This window comes from Acanthisitta chloris, unplaced genomic scaffold (genome assembly GCF_000695815.1).
Source record: "Acanthisitta chloris isolate BGI_N310 unplaced genomic scaffold, ASM69581v1 scaffold13784, whole genome shotgun sequence".
In the NCBI taxonomy this organism is placed as follows: Eukaryota; Metazoa; Chordata; class Aves; order Passeriformes; family Acanthisittidae; genus Acanthisitta; species Acanthisitta chloris.
The window spans coordinates 79,674-105,979 of record NW_008667698.1 but is presented as its reverse complement, the minus strand read 5'-3'; the positions used below and the strand labels follow the sequence as shown (position 1 = coordinate 105,979).

General features: G+C 38.1%; 1 protein-coding gene across 1 annotated transcript in view; it reads left to right on the top strand.

The window, feature by feature from the left end:
* SEPT7 (septin 7) overlaps positions 1-26,306 on the top strand; it is a 63,863-nt gene that overhangs the window by 18,229 nt on the left and 19,328 nt on the right. The window contains exons 3-5 of the mRNA XM_009072607.1: positions 17,775-17,881; positions 23,984-24,084; positions 24,682-24,816. Of these exons, the coding sequence (XP_009070855.1) occupies positions 17,775-17,881; positions 23,984-24,084; positions 24,682-24,816 (343 nt within the window). The remainder of the gene's footprint in view (positions 1-17,774; positions 17,882-23,983; positions 24,085-24,681; positions 24,817-26,306) is intronic.

Sequence of the window (26,306 nt, the reverse complement as noted above, 5' to 3'; positions counted from 1 at the left end):
TCAATCTGAAGTGTCCATCTAAACCTATAGATCATAATAAATCAGCTGCATCCAGAACAGCAGATGATATTCTTGTTACTTTCAGAGTCCAGTATGGCTGGAAAGAATGCAAAGGAATGTATGGAAGTTATTGCTAAGCTCTTTGCCTTTTTCAGCTCTATTGAGACATTTAATTTCATTCTAGTTATAGAGACCTTCAGTATAGGATATAGATGTTTTGCTTTTTCATAAGCAAAACCTGGATATGGAAATTAAGGTTCTGCATTCTGGCTATTATTTTAAGAGTCTTACATATAGCAAAGAAAACCTTTGAATGCTTTGTTGGGAACTTTTGTTTAATATCAAGTATAACTGTTGCTAAAATGCAGTAAAATTTTATGGGTTTTATTTGCTTATATAAGTTATTGTGTAATGCTGTTTTTGAAGGGTGATGGGGGGTTTTTGGTGATTTTTTTTTTTTTTCCTGTGTCTGTATTTGCTGTTGGCCATATTTGAGCTTATGCATAGTGACTATGACTTGTACTATGCTGATAATTTATTTACTCAAGCTTGTCGAAACTACTCTAGCTTGCCTTTTGGAACTGGCTGCTTAATATCTTGGTTCTAAGCCTGCTAATTAGTAGTTAGCATTGCTCGTTAATCCAAACTAAGCACTGCTGTGTATTCTCCGAACAGGATGAATTAATAGTGCTTTCTGCCTTGTTAAAGGCATGTTTTTCTTGGCACTTTTTCTTTGAGAATATATGAAGTAGTTGTTTAATGTTGATCTTTCTCAGATAAATGCACTGAAGTTGCAAAATAATATTTTACCTATGCTTTGGGTCCAGTAGTGCTTTTGGAAAGAACTGAGTGAAAAAGGTGAGGATGACTTTAAAGCTGCAGTGTTGTAGGACTTTTTCATTTTGTTTTTGGTAATATTTATTTATATACTTCTTTATAAAGCTTGTATGCAAAAAAAGGTGCTCCAATATGTTGTTTTTTATGAAGTCTCAAGAGATCTGTTACATAACATATTCCAAGTAGGAATAAGTATTGTGCTGTCCTTCATTTTCAGAACTGTGAGAATAGAGAAAGCATTGTTTTCCTATTTTGAGATCCAAAGGTTCTAAATTCAGTTTCTTTTAAGACATTTGTATGTACTTGCTGCAATACTACTCAAAATAGCCTAAGTATATTCATGGAATCATAGAATGGTAAGGGTTAAAGATCATCTGCTCCCACTGCCCCTGCCATGGGCAGGGACACCTCCCACTAAACCAGATTGCTCAAGGCTTTATCCAACCTGGCTTTGAGCACTGCCAGGTTTGGAGCATCAACAACCTCCCTGGGCAACCTGTGTCAGCATCTCACCACCCTCACAGGAAAAAATTTCTTCCTAATATCTAATCTAAATTTCCCTTCTTTGAACTTATACCCATTATGCCTTGTCCTGTCACTACAATTCCTGATGAAGAGTCCCTCTCTGACATCCCTGTAGGCCCCTTCACATACTGGAAGGTTGCCATATGGTCTGCACACAACCTTCTCCAGGCTGAATGGCCCCAACTTTTCTCCAGCTAATTGCTGCCTAGGTCAATAGACTAATATTAGAATTGAAAATAAAATGTATTCAGCAGGCTATGAAATCTCAGAGTATAAGAGTGATTTCCAAAATCATGTGGTTTTACATAAGCTCTTTCTTTGAGGTTTGTTTCCTTGAGCAGGATTCCTGCATAGAATTGAACTGAACTCATTTCTAGTCCCTCTCTAATAGGGGAGTCAGTGGGTTGCTCCCAGTAATTCTATGCCAAGGCACCAATATTACTACAGTTATCAGCTTTGGCTCTGTAAAGAGGAGCATCTCTGTGGTTTCGTGTGAATCCTGCTACCTTGGCTGGCAAACCACCACTGTGTTTTGGTGGGGTCATTGGAGTGTCTCTTGACTCGCCAGTGCCTGCTTTAGACAGTCTGAAGGGATGAGGAGTATCAAGTACTGTTCTGCTGTAGATGAAACATTACTTCTGCACCTGAAGGGAAAAGGAGTAAACCGAGCAGCAGGTCTCTGTGTAAGGAAACTGGAGTCCAAAAGCATTAATACAGATATATATGAAGTATAATATAAGGAAAAAACTGTTTTGGGTGTGTTCCTGTTTGGTTGAATAAAGCTTACTTCCTCACTCCTGTCTCTGGGTGTGGGAAGACAGACCCTAAGTTTTGAGGGAAGGGGGAGAAGAGGGGTTTGTTTCCTTTTTGGACTGAAGATAAATTATACCCCTATAATTAGATAGTTTCCCTAGGAAAAAGTGTTTAGATAACTATGGCCAGCAGCAGTGATCATGTAAAAAAGCCCTTTTGAGACTGGGGAAGTATTCTGCATTCAGGTTTTAAAATCAGTGCTTTTATAGCCTAACTTGGGGTTGTAGATGTCTGTGTTAACTATCACTGCTGGTTTTCCCCCCATACCTTTTCTCTGGCACCAGAACATTTGTTGTTCATTGTGGATGGAAGACACAGTGATCAAGCTGCTTGTCAGATCCCTCATATTCCACCACCTCACTGGGTAACACTGGGACTTCTTGAAGAATTTCAAAAGCTGCCAAAGACTAGAAATGTCATGTAATTATATAGACATTGTTCCTGCAATTTTTTTGTAGGATTGTTTGACTTTCCATCCCTGGGGAACAATATAAATAAGTTTCTTCTATTCTACAGTTGATGTTAGTTGGCCCATTAGTTAGCACAAGTGTTACTAGCTAGCAAGTTCCACTTGTTTCTTGTCTGGCAAAACAATGTGCTACATGGGTCCATCTACAATTCAGCTTTAGCTCTGATCAAAATTTCATTTTTGAAGTGGATGTCCCAGTTGCTCCCATTTGCTGAGCTTGAATTCACATCATGGGACAGTCTGGCAGCATGTGAATTCGATTGCTTTCAGAAAAAGTACTAAATCAGAGGATTCTGTCAAGCTAATAGGGTCTACTATCTGCCTTGAGGCTTTCTTGGAGGACACTTCTCAGGAAGGGAGAGAGTCAGGAAGTCTGAAAAAGGAATCTGTGCTAACTGCTTTATAGGAAGGGATGGCCACTGTGTCTAGAAAACCAAGCTTGCTTCTGCCAGTTGTGGAGCAACACATACAGTAATAGAATTTATAAACTCTTCTGTAAGTCTGTACTTGTAATTAAGCCCATACTAACTGTTTACAAATGAAGGCAATTTTGTCCAAGCATAGCTGTTTCTAGTAAAAATTTAAGTGTGGCCTTAGATGTGGTCAAGGTCTACTTCCTGTAGTACAACTTTTAATGCTAATTTTGCAGTGCTTGGCTTTTCTTGTATGTAAGAAGTAGTTCATATTTTCTGTGAAGTGATGCTGATTTCTTTAAAAGGAGAAAAGCAGTGAGGTGTCTACTAGCAAGCTTTAGGAATCTGGGGGTTTGTTGTGTGCAGAAACTCTGAGACTCCATAAAAGCACATGACATATTTAATGTGCAGGCTGTAAACTGTAACTTAAACATTTCAAGTTAAATTGAATTAGCCAGAGCAGTTCCAACTGGTTTTTACTGACAGATGACTTTGTCAACTGTTGCAAACTTCTCAATGGTAACAGCTTCAAGCTTGTTTGTCTTAATTCCATAAATGTCAAGGCACTTAGCAGAGCCAGGTAGCACTTGAGGTTTTGTAGTGGATTTGCTTCCTTTGCTTTTCCTAATGAAGAAATAAGCAGCTAGTTCTGTTTTCTCTTTGATGGGTGGTGGGTTTTTTAATGATATCCTTCCTTCCTCAGTTTGTTCCCATTTGTGACATTTGAAGATAGGTAAGCATGAAGAAGCATGCAGGAACCTAGGTATGGTATGTCTGTAGTAGACTCGAGGTGCTTCCAAATATTTGCTGAGTAAAGGCCTAGAGTTGTAATGGTCTTAAAGATGGGGAAATTGATCCTAACAGCAAAAAGAAACCAGTGAAAACCTCTTTAAAATTGAGTTGGTATTAAAGATGTAACCAAATTTTTTGTGGTTCAGTGCAAATGCTGTTAAGTCAATGCAGCTTTGAGCAAATCTGACCTGATTTGAAATAACAAATTTAATACTGAAGAGTATCTTGTATCTGTTCTCAGAGGCAATATAGCTGAAAATAGCTCTTCCCTTCCTTCCTGTGCTGCGGGCGTTACTGTTGTCTGATTGCTTTAAAGATCTTAATGGAGCTCTTTATGAGCTAGTTATAATTAAATAAGAATTTTGAAAAATACATACTTTGGGTCTGAAAGGAGCCATCCAGGTCACTTTGTGGTCTCTCCAAGTCATGGTAATTATCCCTTTGAATCATTGCTATGAAACCTTTCACATTACTAGCACTACAGGCCCCTCTCCTCATGAAGCAAACAAACCAACCCAAAAAAACCAACCTGAGCATATGTGCTTTTTGGTTTTTGTTTTATTTCTGTTTTTGGAGTACCTTCGGTGTGCCTGGTACAAAGACTTCAGGAGTGGCTAGTTTATGTACTTTGTTTTTCAAGAGATGTTTCAGTTTAAATTAATTGCCTATGCTTTTGAATCCTCCTTTCAGAATCATAGCTAGGTATGTTTTAGGAAAAATTTTGACCCAAAAATACGCAAACTTTGTCCAGGCCTTCAGTTTTGTTTTAAGCAGCAGCTTGTGGTCATGATGGGGAAAGGGAAAACCCTTAAATCTAAGAGGAGACAGGAGTGTGCATCTCACTTTTTTTTGCAGTCCCTGAATGTTCTTTTTCCAGTAACTAATAGAGAAAGATAATTTTTTTTCATTTTGAATTTACTCCTATGGTTGAAAAGAAAAAGTGCAATTAGTACTCTCCTGATAGAGACAGCAACTCCACATCTCCGATGGAGGGAGGGGAAGGTGTTGTGAAATGTAACTCTGGTGGTACAAGTAGCAACTTATGTCTAATTAGCAATAAATCTGTTGGTAGTTTCGGTACCTGAATTATCTCTGGAACAATTCAGGCCTATAATGCGAATGAAGTATTATTAGAGATGAGTGGGGAGAAAAAAATAAATCTCAATGGAAATTTGTAAGGAAAGATGATGTTTTTCTGGGGTGGTAGTGCCAACCTTGATCTTTATTTCTCAGTATAAATGAATTTAGATGAAACTGTAAAAAGTAGCTAACCTGAAACACATGATGCAAAGCGGAAGTTTGTTGTGGTTGTTTATGGTGGGTTTATTTTTGGATGGAATGTTCTTGGGAGGGCCAAGGGCTTATTGATGTGCACTGTAACGCAGCTCAGTGCGGCAGATTTTTGCTGAAGTTTGAATCTTGCCTAGAACCATTTTCCACAGCTTTCCTATTGATTTTTCTGCAGGACTCTTTCGCTGCAGCATAATTGGATACTGGAGTGACTATTGCTGCTCTCCCAGTACGATACTCGATTTAGGACTCTGTCCTTGTTTTCTCTCTGATTAGTCTGCATGACTCAAGTGCTTCACTGTTGAGAAGTCTTGTTCAGAAGCAGTGGAGACTTGGGCTGCCTTTGTACAGCTGTTACTGTCGCATATAGTTACCAGTTTATTTTTCAGTTTTTTTTCAAACTTCATTGCACCTTTGGAGATTTTTCCAACTTTCTCTTCTCCCAGTTTTCCTCATCCCAGCCCCAGGTTTTCAGATGGTTCTAGTGTGTGCTTGCGTGCTGGTTTGCCTTCTGATGAGTATTGATGTTTGAGACACCTTACAGTGCAGTATGTAGCTACTGAATCTGTTGGCTTCATCCTTTTAATTCTTCATCTTTTAGGCTGCTTAGTTTAGGTCTTCATTTTTGTGATCTTGACTTGGCTGCTGTGTTGCCTGTACTTTTGGTAAGAGTTCCCAATAACACTGTAGATACTCAAGTGCAAAACACCACCCTATTTTTATCATCATAGTCAGTTTGAACAATAGCTGGTGTTATTGAAATGGTACAAGTTCCCCCGTTCTCCCTTTTACAAGGCTACAGGCTAGTTCTGGCACTTGGAAATGGCTAGGAAAAATCTTCCTTTTCAAAAGTATTAGAATCAATAGAAATTCCTTGGCACTTACTGCCTTACACATGACTGTTTTGGAGTTCTTTACCTCATCTGGGCTGCCTTTTTTTTGCTTCATATCAATGCCAGTGGATTTCATTGACGTGGCTTTTTTCCACCAACCAATCTGATGTGGCAAACTGTCTTTTTCTAGGTGTCCTTTGTTTATTTTAATGTGGGTAGATCTGTAATGTGACCTGCATAAATCTACCACTGAAAAATAACTTGAACTGGTCTCTCCAAGACTGCTTGTTTCTTTGAGAGACTTCCCATAGGAGCAGGGCGAGGACTGTTAGCATCACAGATGTTAATGGATAAAACACTGTACAGAAAACCACTTTTTTATTGTGGCACTGGATTTCACTGTTAGACTTGTTTATTTCAAGGTCTGTGTTTTTCTCATTTTCTTTCAACTTTTCAGTAACTGCACAAAAACTGTACAGCCTGAATGCCTATTTTCATTTCAGTATCATGTTTGTCAGCTGCTTTTCCCTGGGCCAGGTTATGGTGACTTTTAGGAAAATGAGACGTCAGTACTTTTTGTTGAGGGGAAAAAAAAAAACCAAAAAATCCAAACCCAACAAACCCCAACCGAAAACTTAAAGGGTTTTCTTGCTTAATTAAAAACAGAACAAAGTGAAGGGGATAAAAATTAAACTGTGCATTCCATATGTGGTCAGTCTCTTTTTGAGGAGTTTTTCTGTAGAGGTCTTTTTTTCCTGAGTCTTCTAGGTTTTTTAGAGGTGCTGCAATTATCTTTTTGTGCTGTTTATTAATATCATGGACAGCCTTTTAAAGGTGCTTGGATGGGAAGATGTGGTTGCTGTACGGGGTGTCAGTGGCATAAATAAGAGGACAGAAATGACTCTTCATAGTTTTTAAGTACTTGAAAAAGCATAAAATGTCCTCAGTGGCATTTATGAAGTGTCTTTCTGGTTTAATTAGGAAAATCTGTGATCCAACAATGGCAGCTGTTCCTCTAGGCTGAAGTTCAGATTTTAACCTGGCCTAAGTCTGTGCTGTTGCTGAAAGAACTAATAGCGCTTGGCCCAAATTGGATTAGTGTGCAAATCCAGCTGGAGTGTTTTCTGGGAGCTCCAAGTCTTCAGTCCATTTGCAGCATGGCAAAAGGAAAATCTTGTATCAGCACAAAGGAGGGCGGCTTGGAGGCTGGGATTGAATTTTTCTGTGGCAGTACTGGTTGATAAGACAGATGTGAGGCATTTGTTTCAGGAAGTTGTCAAAACGAGTCTTGGTTGCATTGGACTATATTTGCTTTTGGCTAAAAATCTTGGGTGTTATATAATATTGGGTTGTAATGCAGAATCTATGTTCATGTCTGAGATATTTTTCCTTGAAAAATTTCGACTCCTGTAGTTGAAAGAGCAGCTTATCCTATGGATACCTTCATACTAAAAATACTAAATGAGGCGATGCATAAGACAGTCTTGTAGGAGTCAGTTGAAAAATATTCCTAGTTAAATGTTTAAAACTGAATTTTGTGGATTCTGTATATGTCTGAAATTTTTGAGAGCTCAGGGGAAGAGCATAACCAGTAGCACTGCTCAGCTGAAGTCATGCATCAGATCATCTGATGTTGATGGGTATACCTAACTACTGTGGCAACATGCTTTGGAGATGACACTTTTTTATAGCACTGGTTGTTGCAACTGCTGCCCAGTATGGTGTAGGATGAAGGCAAGTATTTGTTCCTTGTTTTAAAAGTACAACATAAATGTTTGTAAATTACTGTCCTTTAGCACACATGCAGCCTTGGCTTTAAATCTGTTGGTTATTATGCGTGTTTTGAAATGAAACATTTGTGGGGTATGGAAGTCTTATTTGTATGCGTTTTCAAATTATTCCCTAAGTTTTTATCAAATGGGAAGCTTTCACATATGCTAAACTGTAAATAACTAACTACTTGTTAATCACATGCATCTTACTTGGGCTTCCATGCATCGTTGAAGCTTTTCTTAATTGTTTATTTCTTGAAGTCTCGTTCGTGGAATTACTATTTCAGGATAAACATGTATATGTTATATCACTTTGAACAACAAACTCAATAGCAATCCAGTAATTGCCTAAGTGAATTTTTAAAGATGGCACATAAGCAGTGGGAAGATTTTTGCTGGGAGAGCAAGTTTAGACTTAGTTCAGATAAAATGAAAATCCATACTACTAAGAATGTGGTACCCTCATACTCTAACTTAGGGAATGTAGTAATTACTGGAATATTTTATGTGCTTCTAGCTACATGAAGTCTGCAGCAAAAATCAGCCTTAGAGTAGCATCAATATTGAAATAGAGAGTGAGGTGAGGTTTAATGGTATTTTGTATTAAAAAGGCTAATTTAAAGGGATGCCATTGCACTGTAGTGAGGAGAAATTGCAAGATTTCTTTATTTTCTAGGTCTTGGAGACATATACTGCTGACACAAATGTGGAATATATATGGAAGAGTTGCTAATTTAGAGGAAACTGACTATTGACAAGTGTTTATTTACCACTTTGGCGCTGATGTAGCAGAAGAGCAGAAACTGATAGCTGCAACTGACAGGCATTGAGAGAGAAAAGAGCATGTCAGAATTTCACTAATTTACCAAGTCAGTATTTTCTTTACTTTGTTGCATTTCACTGAAAGATTTAGGGATTTATGTGGAAAAATATTTTAAGAATTATGTTTTGTATTTCTTTTGACTAAACTCACTGTGTATCGTCCTCACCTTCTGTAAAGGACAAGCCTATGACTTACCCTGTGCTGTATCCTTGGCTCTGGCTGTGGCCTCCCTTGCTGTCAGGAATTCCAGAAGGAGCCCTGGTCCACTCCAGTGTCTGTCCTTCACACTCATCCACTGCAAAACATAGCAAGCAGTCTAGACAGGTCTTAGGATGTCACCTTATCGTCAGACCTGTCTGTTTTCCTTTCAAGCTTTGTAAGCGTGTGCTTCTGTTACTGCCTACAAAAGCAACTCAGTTTTCTTCTAAGTAATTACTAGAAAACTGAATAGTGGTGGCAGCATTTTGGAGGCAATGACTTAACACGTAAAAACAGTTCTTACCTTATTAAAAAGGGTATAGTCTTGACAGCATAAGCTTATTCCAACCTACCTCGGCTGTTTTTAGAGACAAAATTCCCATTCTTCTAGTGCCAGTGGAAGCTGTCTTAGGGAAACAAAAGCATGTAACCACTCCCAAGTAATTGAGGTATCAGATTTGTGTGTTTTGCCAAGGTTGCTCAGAAGTGGCACCAGTGTATCCAGCGAGGTCCATCTCTGCAATCCTTTTGCTCCTTTTGCTAACGCTATACCAAATATTAAGAAGCAGAATTATCCTAACTTGCAATTGACATTGCCCTAACTTCTCATTCCTTATTGCCCGAAAAATCTCATCACTAGAATAACTTTGCAGAATTCTGTCAAGCTGTCTATCTTTTTCTTGACACTTGTGCCAGTTAAGAGTTTTGCCATAACATAGTTTCCTTTGTGCTGCCTGCAATAGAACGTGCTTCCAAGGGCATGAAGGAGAGAAGGCATCAAGAGACACGTGTAACGTATTGAAAGAAATTTTGACTAGCACTGGAAATCTTCTAAGTTCAGTCCTCTTGATGAATTTTTGTGGATTGACTTAATAGCAGAATGTCCCACCTGGGTGGGGTGTTTTGAGGGCACTCAAAACTTAGTTCCAGTAGTTTTTATTCCATTCATGTGTAAATTTTCATGGTAAGAGCAATGTTGATTAAGTCAGGGTAGGTGCTCTTTGTAGTCTTCTGTAGAGACTCATTAGGTTCAATGTACATTTTTAAAAAAGGGGGTTTTTTTTGTCCTTTTGAAATTTTTTGTGATAGTCATGCTTTAGATGTATCAGTGGTGTGTGGGTGGTTTTCAGTAACATCCTACCTAAAGTGCTTCACCTTTCTTTTCCCATCTCAAGTTGGTGTGTAGTACTTGTTCCTAAGAAAAATGCAAGTGGTACTGTCTTGGAGGTGCTGACCCTGTATCTGCACCAAGGTGTTAACTTAGTCTCAAAGATTAACTAAACTAAAAAAGATTAAGTAAACTAAATCACTGTTATTTTCTCCTTAGCATGTAGATAGCTGTATGGGTTTTGTTTCTGTCCAAGTTATTAAAGATCCTACTGTGACTAGTCTGTGATCTGTTCGTTAATACATCTTTCATTCTTTAGTCAGCAAATGTTAGAAGTTATATCCTGGAAATGCTGTACAAATGGTTGTCAGCAGTAATGGAGAGACAACAAATTTCATGTTCCAATCATCTTTGTCTTCTTTTTTTTTTTTAAAGAATTCACATAATCAGGGAATTTGATCAATTATATTTATCACTGTATTTGTTTTCAGAAACTAAGTCCGGCTCTGCAGATTAATTATACATGCATAATTATTCTGGTCAAAGCAGTGGTGGTCTCAGATGTATGCTTTCTTAGCCTTAAAAAGAAGTATTCATGTTTAGCATTTCTCACAACAGTTCTTACTCCTCTTGCTTTGATTTTTGAAGCAATATGGTTTTTTCTTCTCTTGTGAAGGCTTTTTATTTTGGCTTTGTCAAAGCTTGTGAAAATTCAAGGTATATGCTTGTTATGAGGTTTAACCACAGAAGATTTGTTGTCCTGAAGCTCTGCAGCTTCTGTCATTTCCAGTTGAATTCTTTAACCCAGTTATTTCACGGAGAGATTGTGCATTCAGGTTTTCCATGTAGGTCAGTTTTGACAACTCCTTGTTTCTTGTCTTTGAAACTGCAGTGCAGTATGACTATAGCTTAATCAGACATAGGAGTTTTATTTCACCTAACATAGTAAAAAAGCAAGTTAAGCTTTGGGAATCCTGGGCTGCAGCTGCTAGTTGTGGGCTTGTAATTCTATGCAAGCTTGGATGCTGAAGCCCAGGTTGTTGCATTTCAGCTGTTGCAGGTACTAGATATGTGTGAACTAATGCCACAGGGTATTTTTGCACGTGCAGTAGTGTTGAAGAACTAAAAGTGAAGAGAAACTTGTCATTTTGGTTCCTTGGTTTTAATAGACTGAAACTTCTTTCCAGAATGCTAAAAAATTGCTTCCTTTGCCTCGTGTTTAATTAGGTAACGTATTTTAAATGGCTTCATTGTGGACATGCTGGTTGTCAGTAGCAAAGCCTGTATATGCAATTAGAGCAAATGTGACTTCATGAAGAGCCACAAATTCTTTGACTCATGTATTATTGGTGTTCTTTTGTGATAGAGAAGAGTCTATTTTAAATGCAGATTTTTACACTTAACACTGGTTTCCAAAAATATGGGAGGGTATATGATTCACCTCATCTGTCTGGTGTTGTCTTTCCCTCATTTTCCCATCCTTAAGGTCCTGGTGCCCTAGTTTGCTAGTTCACTTCTTGCCTCATCATACTGCATTATCAATTCCAGTGCAGGAGTTGGATTGGGAGTAGGGGACCATTTCTCCTGGTAGTAGCCAAAAATCTCACCTGGGAAGCTAAGCCATGTTTCATTTTAATCTGTCAGTTGTAGAAGGCTAGACCTGCTTCTGCTTTGAGGGAAAACAATAAACTTGGAATATGCTAGAATCTGTTGCAGTATTCATCTGAAGTACTTCCCTGCTTTTAATGGCTTATCTGAATTTTTTTTAAATGCCTGACAAGAATGATATGCTAAGAGTCTATCGTCAGCTATTTTACTTTAAATCTTGCTCTAAGAAAATTGATTAAATTGTATTACTGTATCCTGAATGCTGAAGTTTTGTTGCTGTTGATGCAGTTGCTGATAGACTGAATTTATTGCTGCTAGACTTCCGTATTACTCTGTTATGCTAGGAGCATCTTTGTAGCTCTAACATATGTTGCTCCCATAATTTATGCTCCAAATTCAAGTTGTGAAATGGTGGAGCTTTGGCTTTTTTCCCTTTTTTGGTCTATAAAAGACCAAGTTGATCTTTTGCAAGTTTTCACATGACATTGTCCTACATGGAACAGTAGATATATGGGAGCAGTGTGGTCCTGCTCCCACCTCCCTCCTGACTGGTTTCATTTGGATGTTTTTATATGTTTATTGAAATGATGGTTCATATTTTGTAGAGCACTGAAGATGGGAACTAGCCTTTACGAAAGCTTCTAAAATCAGACTTAAAATTAAAAGCATCTTGTAGTCTCCGTGTTTGTGGTTGTCTATAATGACATGGCAGAGCATCATTCCCCTTTGGCAAGAGGACAGTTCCATCGTACCATTTGGTGTAGTTGAGGCTCTCTGATTATTCATGTAGCTTCCTTTCTGGATAAAAGCAAAAATCCTGCATGTTAATCAAAGCCACTGCACATTTGCATAAAGCTGCAAGTGCTGCCACGCACAAACTGCGAATTGTACGAAGATGAAAGAAGATGAAATGTATTATTTTTTATGTCTTCTGACAAGCTTTTTACTCCTCTTTGACTCACCAGCATCAAACTAATGGGATTATATTTTAAGCAAAAACTGTCACAATAATTTGAATTTATGAAATGGAAAATTTCCATGCGAAAACTGGCTCACCAGCTAAAAATAAAATGTGCTTTGATGTAAACATTCTGTATATATGTAGGTTGTGGAGAAGTGCAGCATTTTTCCATTGAATTTGATCCCTCTGTAACAACTCTTTGGGGCTATAAAATGCACTTCTTCATCACAGAAGAAACATACCATGTTGGATATCTTCATTCTGAAAAAGCAATGAAGCAACTGCACTTAATTTGACTGTATCAAAGAACTCTAAATACAGACTTCTACTTAAAATGTAGTGGAAGCTTTCCAAAAATTTGTGCACTTTGTGAAAAACCTGTTTGCCCTGGGACTTTAGGTACTGGTGGCTTGTCTCTGTATTAGAGCTCCCAGTCTCATGGCATGAGTTACCTTCTCTCACCCATCAGAGTTAGCAGTTTATACATTTGACTCTGCTGTTCGGTTAATAAGGTACAGTGATGGAGACTGGGTCATCTTGGTTGACAGTACATGAACCATACTACCGTGAGCAATTCAACTGAGGTCTTGGTTTATAGTGCTGTGATCACCTAAAGCATTTTCCTTGCAGGTGGGTGGTTCCCTAGCAGTCTTGTAGTCCCACCTGAAGCGTGGGAAAGCAGCTTGAAATTCCTAAGTACAGGTAGCACGTGTGGTGATGTTCCCAGTGGTACAGTTGTCTGTCAGAGGGCATGAGTGTGAAATACTGTTCCACTGGTAGATAGCCAAACAATTGTTAGTGAAGAATAGAAGAACTTAAGGTGATTTCTTCAAGAGTTACTTGTAATTAAAAGGTAAGAAATAAAGCGTGCAGAGAGCACACTGAGAATGTTCAGTAGTGATTAGTCACCTTGATCACTAGATATGTTTAATGAACATGGGGTCATAAATCTAATAATGTCAGTCATGCTTTTAAGTTCAGGGCTTGGATTTTAGAAAACAAGATCCTACAGAAGAAAACTAATCCTGGATTTTTCAGAATGATGTGGTAGCTAGAAGATGTAGTGTCATGCATTATCAAGAGGTAGTATATGAATGAGAAAATAGCAGTCTCCAGCAGAAGTTACATATAAAGCTGGAAGCTGGTTTGGAGCAGACTTTTTTGTCCATTTCTGCTGTAGATACTTGAGTATGAATGGCAGAGGCTGAAAAGTTGGAGGAGGTTGGAAATACGCCACATTCTTTATGTGCCACAGCAATGAATGGTGAAAAAAAATCATTAAAATCAAAGATAACAATTCACTTCTACTATCATAGGGAGGCGATGCTGGCATTGTGAGTGTCTTTGTAGTAATAAAGTATAACAAGAACTGATGGATAGAAGTTGAACCAGGGGAAAAAACCAACAAGCAAGTTAGCTGTGAGTAGATTTCCTAACTGATTAACAGAGATTAGGATTTCTGGTACATTTACAGGGAGTGATTTGAAATGATGGTGAAAGATTTATGTAGCTCAGTTGAGAAGAACCTGAGCTACTTACTTACTTTATTTTTTCATCTCTGAGCACTGCTTTCCCCTTATTCACATGGATTGCATGTCATTGTTCCCTGTACCTGTTTGCTTTAATGTTGTTCTGGAGACTATTCACCATGGTTTGCAGTCCATTTAGAAATTCATGCACTTGAGAAGAGTTGGAACTTTTGCTAGTCCTGTGAGAGGTGACAAAGGATTTTCCTTCACAAGACTGACAGAAGCATGTTAGTAAAAGTGCTGATTTCTGCAAACATGAGTGGCCAATTCCATGTATTTGAATGTGACTATAAAAATAGCTGGATAAAATGTTAACAGTTTGAAACAGCAAGTGGCTGATAAACATGAGACACAAAATAATGAAGAGAAAGAACAATGTATTTATTCAGAAGAACTTGCAGCCTATATGAAACATTTTAGTGGGAGAGTGAGGGCAAGGTAGGAGCAGTACCTGAATACCAAAAATAATTAACCTTTTGGATTCAGAATTACCCAGAAAAACCCCAGGGTTTCTAGTTTTTGCTTCTCTTTTTAAAGCAAACATAGGATATTTCTAAAAATGACTCACTCTCTAAATTAGGCAGCTATGTCTAAATGCATCAAGATGCATTAAGTGATTGGAAGTTATTACTACTGAAAAGGTTCTATTAACATTGCATCCATTTGCCAGTTCATGTAATGGTCCAAGGACAGAATCTCACCTGAAATGCTTACTGAAAGGGGGAAGATGCATTTTATTTGGGGTGTATCTTTTTGTTCATGTTAAGGCAAATTAAGTTTCACTTGTTTTCCCTTCTCCTTTGTGGGTTTTATAGTCATATTCATACCCTGTTGCATCCTTGGAAGCTGATTTCCCAGCCTTTCTCGTAGCAAATCCTTTGAGGTGAATTTGGGTTGAGCAAGACTCTACATGGGGAGGACAGAAGGTTTTGTTTGTATGTGGAGTTGGGTGTTTTATTTGTTTGCTTAGAGGTTTTTATGTGAGTTTTTGTTTGTTTGGGTAGGGATGAAGGGTGTTTGTTTCAGTTTGTTCTGTGTTTGATTTTTTTTTTCTTTCCTTACTGTATTTCTAGCAAAGACCAGAATATATTCATATGTCCAAAAAGGCTGCTAGAATTGTTCTAAACTTGGTTTCTCTAATTCTGCTTTCACTGTAGCCAGCAGAGTAATTACTGGTTTATTACAGTGGAAGTGACTTCCAAATATACAGTGTTGAATATTCCAGTACCAATTTTTACCTACAGTTTCAATGTGTAGTTTCATTTGATATCATAACCTTTCCTACCATCATAGGTGTTGATTCTTACATGGTCTAAGGCACAACTGCATCTGGGGTTGGTGTGTTGATGCAAACTTATATGTAATATCTCAATTATCTCAATTACTGGTAGCAGTTAGGCAGTTTAAGCTATTACAATCTGCACTGACTGATTAAAGTTAACATAGGGTAGGGATATCTAGGAGAATGAGCACCTTTTGGGAATAAGGTGGTGCATGTGTGTCCTTAGCATACTTGTCTTTTCACTAATTTCAGCTCAAAACTGTCTTCATATCCTCACAACTGTAAGGGGGGCAGAGGGTGGGGAAGGGAACAAACCTCACATCTCTCAGGGTGTAGTGCTCCAGCAGTTTAGAAGCTGCTTCATATGGAGTGCCACAGCTGCAGGAGCCATCTGGGGCAGGCTGCTGGTTTTCCATCACATTCTTTCAAAGCTGAAAAATTGCATTTCCATATGTTGAATTTCAATGGCAACTTGACAAGCACTTATTTATCAGAAGAAGTGGTTGTTCTGAGTTTTCAGCTTTAAATTCTTTTGCGTGTTAAGAGCAGCAGTAACTCTAATAGGAGAGAGAAAGAAGGGACAGCCCTTTTTGGATATTGAAGTAGAATCTGATGCACAAATCTTTCTTCAATACTATAGTAGAGAGCCCTTTGCAAGGTTATGATCAAGTAAAAAAGCAAGTTGGCTTAAAGGATACGGATTGTACATTGCAGAATCAGAGCCACCTTCTTGAAGGGTTCAGTAGGGGGGATAAAACACTTCGGTTTATCTGGAATGACGTGTGTCTTGAGCAGGGTTGTGAGATGGAGAAGGTTAAGCTTCAAACTGGCTCCATCTATGAGATTGGAAAGTTGTGCATTTTTTCGAAGGTTCTTTCTGTTACAGCTGACACTGCCCTTAAGGGTTTTGCAGAGTAGAAAATGCATGTCCCTTACAAGCAGACCCTTTGAGGCACTGTGTTTACTGCGTAATGCGTAAGTGTCTAATGCACCTGACCACAGAAAAAGGCAAAATCTGCACAGTAATGATGAAATGCTTGTCAGCAAGCCTGTCCCTTCTAGCTTACCTATAGCTGTCATATTGGGGTTAGTGTTCCCTGCACTGCTGACTTGAGGCCATAACTTGAGTATCTCCTCCTTCCTTGGGTGCTGCAGCCCATCTTTCTGGCTGTAGGCAGACCCTGCTTACAGCGTGGGTTAGCTCGTCTGTGGAAGAGGGTGGGGTTTGAAGAACAAGCACCACTAATAGCTCAGACAGCCGACGGGAGCTCTGGTTGCAGTGTTTCATCAGCTGCTAATCCCTTTACAGTATAGCTAATCAGATTGCTCTGTTGGGTGGTGCAGAGACTTTATGCTACACCGTTGTAATCGAGATGGCTGATGTGAGTAAGTTAGCTCATGTATGAAATCGAGGCAGCTATTATAGCCCAGACAAGGGCTTCTCTGCTGAGGTTTGTAACTGCTGTTTCATAACTCTTGCATAAACCCAGGACATTGATCCCAAGGCAAGTTTCGAAGCTTTCTGAGTTTAGTGTCTAAATCAACACAATATTTGTTGGGGATGGAGCGATTAGTACATTAGGTTTTTTCTTCTCAAAGTGTGGGGGGCAGGACAGCTCATTGCCCTCCCTCAGTTCAAGTATGCAGTTTGCACCTAAATTCATTGGCTTAAAAAGCAAATTTCTATCTGACTGTTCCTGTTTAAGTTATTATACTGACAGACTGCATATGAAGCTTAAACAGAAAGAAGCATCATTTTTTAATATACTGTTTAAACTGTTGTGTTGAGGTAGTTTCTTTACAATAGAAAACATAAACAAAAGGCTTGTCTTTTAAAATACTATAGTAAGTTTATCTGAAATTCTTCTCATCTCTGGAGAGCTGTAAGTGGGGGCTAATCTTTGCTGTTGGAATTGTAACTGTATTTGCTTGGATTGTTATGGCAGTAGTGTCTCCATATTCTTTACAGAGGCTGATATATTGTTGCTCATGAAAAGTTACTAAAAAACCCAAACAAAATCCAGTCCCCCTGCCCCAAGAACAACAGAATTCCTGGGCAAACTACATGGTTTGAAACTTAATTTTAACCCTTGTGGCTTTAGTAGTTAGACCAAACCAATCTCAGTCTTTTCCTCCACTCCCACCACCCCTTTTTTTTTCCCTCCCTGACAATAATATTTGAAATAAAGAGATAACTTAATCTGCTCTGGCATTATGATAAGAAACCATACCAGGAAGATAGCTTCTTCATAGTTTTTATTGTAATATCTTTGTGTTCTAATGGAAGCAACAGAGAAGTGCTAAATGCATTCAGTACGTAATGTGATCAGAAAAAATGTCTATAGAATCCAGCAGTGACAGTTGGATTTGAAGGATTTTCCTTGAAATTGGGAAAGATGATATATTCTCAGAGCCTTAGAGTGTGGTGAATGTTTTCAGGTACTGTGTTTCAAGAGTGTTTGAAATGTTTATACTTGATGTGATACTCTGGTTTTACTGAAACTGTCCTGTTTTCTTCTAGGTGAATCTGGACTGGGAAAATCAACATTAATCAACTCATTATTCTTAACAGAGTTGTATTCCCCAGAGTATCCAGGTCCTTCACACAGAATTAAAAAGACTGTACAGGTATGTCTGGGGGAAATAAAGCTACAATTTGAACAGTTTAACTTGCAATTTAGTCATGTAAGGTGATGCAGTCACATAAGCACCTACATTTCAAATATGTTCAGCCATGATGTGAAACACTTACTCAGTGTGTCTTTCAGTTTATCTTAGCTGTACAAAATTTCCATGTTCTGGGATGTGTAGCCTGTTGAAATGTGGGAGCCCCAAAGTGCTTTGTGTGCTGCCTGTACATTAGGAAACTCATACAGGTTCAGTCCTGTTTGAAAATGTAGTTTTCCATTATCAGTGACTGTATCTGTAGAAATACACAGATGTGCACTAAAGCCCCTGACTGTTTCAGGCAGCCTTTTAGAGACCTGTATAATAAAGGTTTTGAAAGCGGTGTATGGACCTGGGGTATAGAAGTATCCACAAGTCTTCTCCAGGCTGTATTGGTGGTAGCTTGTTCACTTGTTATAAATTGTTATTCTGAAACTTATCAGGGACTGGGATGAACCTGGTTGACTTTAAACACTAGATTTACATAGTCAAAGATGATGTTCTTGGTATAACTGAAATAGACTGGAAAACTGAAGTTGATCCATTTGTTTGGTGTAATAACTTGCTACTGATCAATCACATTTTCTCTCAAGAAAAGGAACATGCTTTTTGTAGTATAAAAAGATGGTTAAAAATAACAATTACCTAATACTAAGAAATAATGTTATGAGTAGTTTGGGAAATCATTACATTTCAGTGAGGTATTTCCTGCCTCCACAGCTGAGCAGCTGAAAAGGGATGCATGAGCTCTGCTCATCTCTCTTGATGAGCACTTAAGATTTTGGTGAAGGTACCTTGTGATAATCTAACTTTGTACAGGTGAGGATGAGGGTGCTCACCATTGCTGCAAATGTCCAGGAGAGTTCTTCCAGCTGTGAAATGACAGTCTCAGACCACATAAGCTGTGGCTGAAGTGACTGGGCAGTTACAGAGTTGTCATGAAGTGACTGAGCTCTGTGATGAGTTAGGAGTGTATACAAGGTGCTAAACAAAAGCTGTAAAATTGAGTGCTTTTTTTATTAAATGGAATCAAATAACTGCTCCACTGCTGTGATCCACTGACCTTTACTGTTTTGTGGGACTTCTGGTGTTTGGTTTTTTTTCCTTTGGGGTTTTTCATAAGACTATAAGTCTCGGAACACAGAATAATTACCACAGTACCAGGAAAAAGTTAGTTATGCTCATACTAAGAAGTTTAAGTGACATTGCTGGTCAGTTGTCTCAACATCAAAGCTTGAATAGTAATACAAAATGCATTCATTGCACTTGTTTAATTTGGAGGAAATCTTTTGAAAAACTTGAGTTCATTTAACAATATATTAATACTTTCTAAGCTTTGATCGTGTCTATTAGCTTATTTTATCAGTTTAATGTAAAACCATAGTGATTCTGACAAAATGGACTTAAAAGATTGTTAGCAAGGGGCATTAGACCATTATTTGAATTAGAAGGATGGAATTTGTGCCTATTTCAAAGAGATGTTAAAGTGTAACGGAAGAAGTGTGCAAATAGTTGTGCTCTGGTATAATATACTTAATAATATACTATACTAAATAATAATAGGTATGGTATACTAAATAAAATATTAGTGAAATAATCAATGACTTGGAAAACTAAGTAGAAGGGTGACTTTTTATTGGAAGAGATTTCATTCCTGATGATTACATGTTGGTTTAGCAGAAGGTAAACCAGTTCAGGTTACTTTGAGTTTAAATAAGTGGATGGATTCCCTGTCATTGGAAGATTTTATTTTTTTTTTAATTGGGAAAATATTTGGAAGAATTTGTACACAAACTAACAAAAAAAAACCAAACCACAAACCATGACATCTTTCAAAGATAACTCATTCCCACCCTAGTTAAAGGTGCATCAGTGTAAGAAAAATAAAATTCTGTGAGTAGAGTTTCTGGAATTAGAGTTAAGCACTGTCATCTGTTAGGGGGCAAGATTAGAAGATCTGTTCATCCTGACCTTCAGAGGTGGTTTGATTTTTATTAATTTACTGGTTGAAGAAAAAAAACAAACCATGCTTTTCAGGAAGCTTCCCTTACTGAAATTTTCTTTTTAAATTTTTTTGGTTTTCCTCCATGTAAACCTGGAAGGGGAAAAAAAAAGGGCTTGAACAGAGCCCAGGCTGAAAAGCCATTTCATTTTTTCCTACTTCCACTGTGTGGGCTAAAGCCTGAGGGTGGCCAAGAGCTAGCCAAAACTGTTTTCAGTAGTGAATTGGGGTCTAACATGGCTTAGGAAATAATATGATTGGAATGAAATAGATTTAAAACCCATCTTCGCCTTTAGAAACCACTGCTTACTTTAGTAAGTATTTTTATTGGTATATTTGCAGTGCAACATTGCTTTGCTTTCAGTTACTTGGGATGAATGAAAAATCATTGTGAGCATTTTAAGAAGGAAACTGAAACTTTTTTCAGCGTCAGTGTGTGAGGATAAAATTGTTTCCTCCTAAAGCCTGGAAAATTGTGTGGTCTAGCAACCAGGTGTATGCTGTGGAGATGTTTCCAGTCAAATACTAAGGCAAAAAAATTAACAGTGGGAGCTGCTGTTTGGATCTATTGCATTTGTACTCTTTGCCAGTGTAAACCTTTTCAAGTTGAGGATTGAAAGGGTTTTGTAGGGTAGAGATGAGACAGACCACCAGAGCATCCTCAAATCGTGGTTGTAATAATAACTTGTTTTGCTCTTACATGGTGGGAATAACTAATTGATCAGGAATTGTGTAGGAGGCTTTTGCATAAATATGAACTGTGGTTTATGCTTGAAAGCCATTGCAGTTTGTAGTTGGGTTTGAGGCAGGTCCTTTTCTTCATGGAAAACACAGAAAAACAGTTAATAGTAAGTGATTTAATGTCAGATAAATTCAAAGGAAACTTATTCAGAAATGAGGGGTATGAAATACGTTTTTGCTGGTCACTGTTTGATTGTCTTAAATGGGGTATGATAAAAGCATGTGTAATCCAATAAAAAGCAGTTGAGCTGTAACAAGCAGCAAGTCATGAACACTGTGTAATAACTGCCAAGGAGACCCGTGTGACCCACTTCACTGGAGTGCATGGGAAAATGTCTTTGTAGAGGAGGCTTTTCTTTAAAAGTTTTAAATTCCAGGACTTGAACTAATGTTTTTCCATGAATCCCTTGAGAATACTTGTAAATCAGATGATAGGATGCAGTTGGATGCTAAACGTGAATGACACTAGTTTATAGTGATTTTCTGGATCTTTTCCAGCTGTTGCTGCTTTCAGTGTCTTTGACCATGTATGGGCACATCCATTTAGGTTAGAAAAAGGCAACTTTGCAGAGGCTTTATGGCAAGTTCTTCATGTACTGTCTCTCACCAATTGTTTCTACTGCTTGCAGCATGTGGGTGTGGTCTGATTGTCCACAGTATGAGCATAGGATATTTAATTTGATCAGCTAATGTTTCTTGTTCAGTTCAGGTTTTTGAACCCTGCTCTGATAGCAAGATACCTACATAAATTTATGTAAAGTAAGAAAAAAATTAATTCCTCACCACCCAGTAAGCTATTCACACTGTCTGCAGAGGTTCAGTTACTGCAGGTCATTCATCAGAAGGCGACTTGACCAATTCAGTCACACTTATATTTTACAAGCTTACAGAATCAGGGAAAATGTTTGGCATGGCATTTCTGAGGATCTCTTGACCTTCCTTTTCCTTTGTTATAAACATATGTTCAAGATAATGTTTTATTAATTGCTTCTTTTGTAAAAGCATTCCACCATGAGTGCATAATAATTTAATGGCTCTTGCCGGGAATTTTTGTGCTGGAGAATAAAGCTAATACCTTGTAGCACTTGGCAAGAGTATATCTTAACATTATCATCTCTGGTATTTTGCAAGTGTTGTGGGTTTCTTATACTTGCAGAGTGCTTGGTAATAGGAGGCCTATGTGGTTAGTATATGCAAGATAGCAAAAAGAATGCAAAGAGTCAGAAGTTAATCTCCTGTGAGTAGTAAACTTCTGGCTGAGTTGACCATGTGGCTGCAGATTACTGTCTTGAGTTCTGGCATCAATTGTGTACAATAAAATTTCTCTGTAGAACTCTTGGGGGGGAAATACATTCACCACAATCAAAATGTAAGTTTCTAAAGCACTGCATGTGCATCCTAGGTTCTCATGCTTGAACTGGACACTTCTGGAAGGATAAGTGTTGTGAAAGAGAACTTGGTGGTGTCTTAGGCTGGTGTGTGTATGGGTTATTTGGTTTGCTTAGTTGTAGTTTTTCTTTAATTTCTGTTTCTTTACACCTTTGTAACCTGTCAGTAAGGCCTGCTCAACTAACAATGAAAATTGGGTGGCCTTGAAGTCCAGCTCAACCTGGATTCTTCTGGTAGCGTCCTGGTAGCCCAGTACTGGGGACTCGTGTTTCAGGAGGTTGACTTAGTGGTTTATTTTTTTTTTTATACCTTTGTTATGTGAGGAACCAGCTCATGATGTAGGCGGCCACAGTAGTTAAGTTTTGAGACATAGCAGTGAAAGGGTTTGATTTGACTTGGATAGGATCCCTACTGATGAGTAGATAAAAATGCCATCCTCAGAGGTTAAATATGAAGCTTTCTTTGCATTTAGTTACCGTTTGCTGTTTCTATCTGTTTTCTTCTGAGTTAGAATCAGTGTATTACTGGTGCAAGAGGGATTTAGTTTGACTTTCTGCAGGGCGTTAATTTATCTTGTGGATTTACGTTGCATCACATAAGCAGTGATTGCAAAGTGTGTGCAGCGATATTGAGGTGTGGCTGTGAGTCTGTTTCACTTTTATAACAACCAGGGATGTGCAAGAGCTTTAAGCAGCATTGATATGATCTCTCACAAGTCTTGAACTGATGAAGAGACCATCCAGACAGGGTTTATTATCCAAGCTTCCACTCTCTTTGAAAGTTCCGTACTGAATGTTCCTGCAGATGTTCACCCATTTAAATAGAACTTTCTTTTCTCTCCCCAGTTAGGGTTCAGGATGCATAAGAAATGTTAAGCAGTGAGCACTGAGGTGGTGCTAGTATCTGCCAACTCGTGCATGGCTCTGGGTGAATGGCTCACACAGTTGATTTCTTGAATCCATATCTAGAAGACCATGTCACTAGTGATTTTATAGAAATTGGGTTAATACCATGGAAAAATGATGATTAAACGTTTGAGTGATTGGAAGGAGCCAATATGTTAACATGAGTTTGTCATTTCTTACTGCTGTGCACTTTCTCAGGCAAATACACCTGACATTGGCATTATCAATAATTACTGAGATATTAGTAGGAAGAAGAGGGTAGCAGTCTGTTTGCTGTTCATCCTAGATTTTCTCTGTCATGACATGTTTAATCTGTTTAATGACATGCTTGCTGCCTGGGCTGTGCTGCAGATGGGTGGTCACAACTGGAGGCACAAATTCCCACACCCAGATCTTGCATCATGCCTTGTGCTGATGCAGTTTGTGTTCCGAGCCAGGTTTCCATCAGTGACCTGAGCTAACAGGAGCCCAATCCACTACAGCCACATGAGGTCTAGCTCAGGGGATTGCAGCTAGATGTATCACTTTCCAATATCAGTCTGTTTGTTACAGGAAACCATCACTTCGTGTGATTCCTTTCCCTAGCATTGTTTGCTGAAGAATAAATTTATTCTTAAAAATACATTAACAGGATTAGAAAGGTGATGTCCAAGGTGCTTGGAGGGAGGATTAGTTTTGAAAAGTGTAATTTTCTTTGAAGTGACCAAACTTGGCAGTTTCCTCAAGTATAATGCCTGGTTAAGGTTTTTCCTGCTTCATCAGGAATTAAAACATTAAGATATCCTATATTATTTAGAGGGGTTCTTTTATCACTGCCTTTTTTTAAATAATGACCTTTTTCTTTAAAAACTAATTAATTTTAAATTATATTTTAATAAAATTATTGGAATTAAAACATTCAATATCCCTGTGCTTCAGAAAAGTCAGCAATTCTGTCAGACTTCTTATTCATTGAATGCTTTTCCCAGTGTTTGAGATGAGTGGGTAAATTGCTAAAAAATTAATCTTACCTTATTCATTTTACAGGTTGAGCAGTCAAAAGTTTTAATCAAAGAGGGTGGTGTTCAGTTGCTACTTACAATAGTTGACACACCAGGATTTGGAGATGCTGTGGATAATAGTAATTGGTAAGACATTCTTTGTATGTTCTCGCACGACAGTTCTGGATTGTGTTTTGTGTGTGTGAGAGATACAATACCTGTTGGCACATTTTTAAACGCATGCTTCAAAATGAGTTACCATAATAACACTTAAGCTTTTCAGTTAGGTGAAAACTTTTAACTACTGTAATTCCAAGTACCTTTATAACTTGATTGAAATGCTGTCAGCTTTCCCCTTTAAATTGATTGATGCATTTGGCTCTTTATCCACACATGCAGTGTGCAGAACCGACTTGTGTGCTGTCACAAGATGTGAGCAGTGAGGCATATTCCTTTGGCTACTGTTAAGTATTCTCTTTAATGCTTTTACAATGAAGATGATTGTGTTTGAAAGGGTTTTCCAGTGAACTCACACATTGTATCTTCAGGGCTGTGTAACTCAAGTTAAGTAAGTTGAGGAGCTGGTCTCTTAAAGTGCAGTGTTGAAGTATCTTAATTTTAGAAAAACAAAGCAAAACCAAAAAGAAAAATGGGGAAGTTGTGGACATCTATTTCTTAAGAAAGGCAGGGTTTTTTAATGTAAATAATGCAACTTACAGGTTTTTATCCATGTAACCTTTGCAGCTGGCAGCCAGTTATCGACTACATTGACAGTAAATTTGAGGACTACCTGAATGCAGAATCTCGAGTGAACAGGCGCCAGATGCCAGATAACAGAGTGCAGTGTTGTTTATACTTCATTGCTCCTTCAGGACATGGGTTTGTATTAGTATATTTTATGTTTTCTTTCTCTGTCTCTTATATCAGATAAATATCTTAACCTGCCATTCTTGGTTATGTAAAGTTCCGGATAGGATTTTCTAAGTGGCCTGCAGGCCATGCCTGATTTCAAAGATGAGCTTACTTTGGCTTGTCAAGTATCAGCAAGCCAAACAAGTAATAAGTTAGAACACAGAGAAACATGATTGCACATTAATTGCATAACAAGAAAAACAGAATTCTCACAATTAAAAATATACAGGCGTCACAAGCACCAGGTCTGTTTGTGATCACATTAAAAAGAGAAAGTGGTTCACACTTCAAGCAACAGGATTTTTCCTTTGCATTCTTCTTCCCTTCCTTTGACTTTAATGATAAATTGAAGATGGGAAGCTTCATGCATCCTTATAAGCATGCTTTAATTCACCTGGCCTGTCAGATTTTGTCTAGTGATGATTCTAGTGTAGGCATTCTAGATGCTCTTCAATTACTATGTGATCTTCCACCCCTGCTTAGTTTATAACTAGATCAGACTTCTATCTAGTGGTAGAGAGGGAGAACTGCATTGCCAGGCTGTGCTAGATACAGTTTGACTGTATCTGAAATTGCTTGCTTAGTATTTTATTTATGGTATTATTGCAGATTAAATTTGTCAGGGACTCTTAAGTTATACCTTCAAAACCAGAAGGAGTCAAAGGTACATAGTCTACTATATTGTATAGATCAAAAATAGTAAAACTTGTTGAAGGAAGTGATGATAGAATTTAAAGGAATACTCCTCAGGCATTAAAAAATGCTAACTATTACACTTAGCTTCTCTAGCTAGCATTCGAATGGGTCTCATAATTTTGAACTGGACAGAGACTTCCGAATTTGGAAATAAATTTTGGAGGGCACAGTTGTTTGATGTGTAGACTTGCCTTTATTAAACGTTTTGTTGTTCAACATGCACATTTGTAATCATAGTTTTGCTCAACATGCATGTCCATTTTAAATGCAGACACTTAAATCCTTGGTGTATTGTTTTGCTAGAGTGCAAAATCAAAGTGTAATTTAAACAAAGGAAGAATGATCCATTCCTTGTATTAGTCCATCTTTTTTGAGCTAGCTTTAAGGTTCTTCAAAAAACATGTCTTCTCTTCACCCCCCTCTTTATCTGTTAGAACTTTCTAAACCAGCAGAAGGTACACATGGTTCATAAGGAAAAAGAAAGGTAATGTTTCTGGTAAATAAAGTTCTGCTCACTACATTTGTGAGACTAAAAGCTGTAGGAGTATGTTCCTTGTTCAGGTATTTCATGTTACTTTTGGGGGAAAAAGGTGTAAAGGTGAGCTAGATTTCCATAGTGTTTTTCAACTACTGGACTAAATGCTCAGAATTGTCATTTGAGTAAGGGAATTAATAGAGAAAGTTCATGCTGCTGGTAGCATTCATTTCCTCTTTTAAGATGCTGCCCTCTCTGGCTCACTTCCTACCTGGTTTTTGTGGTG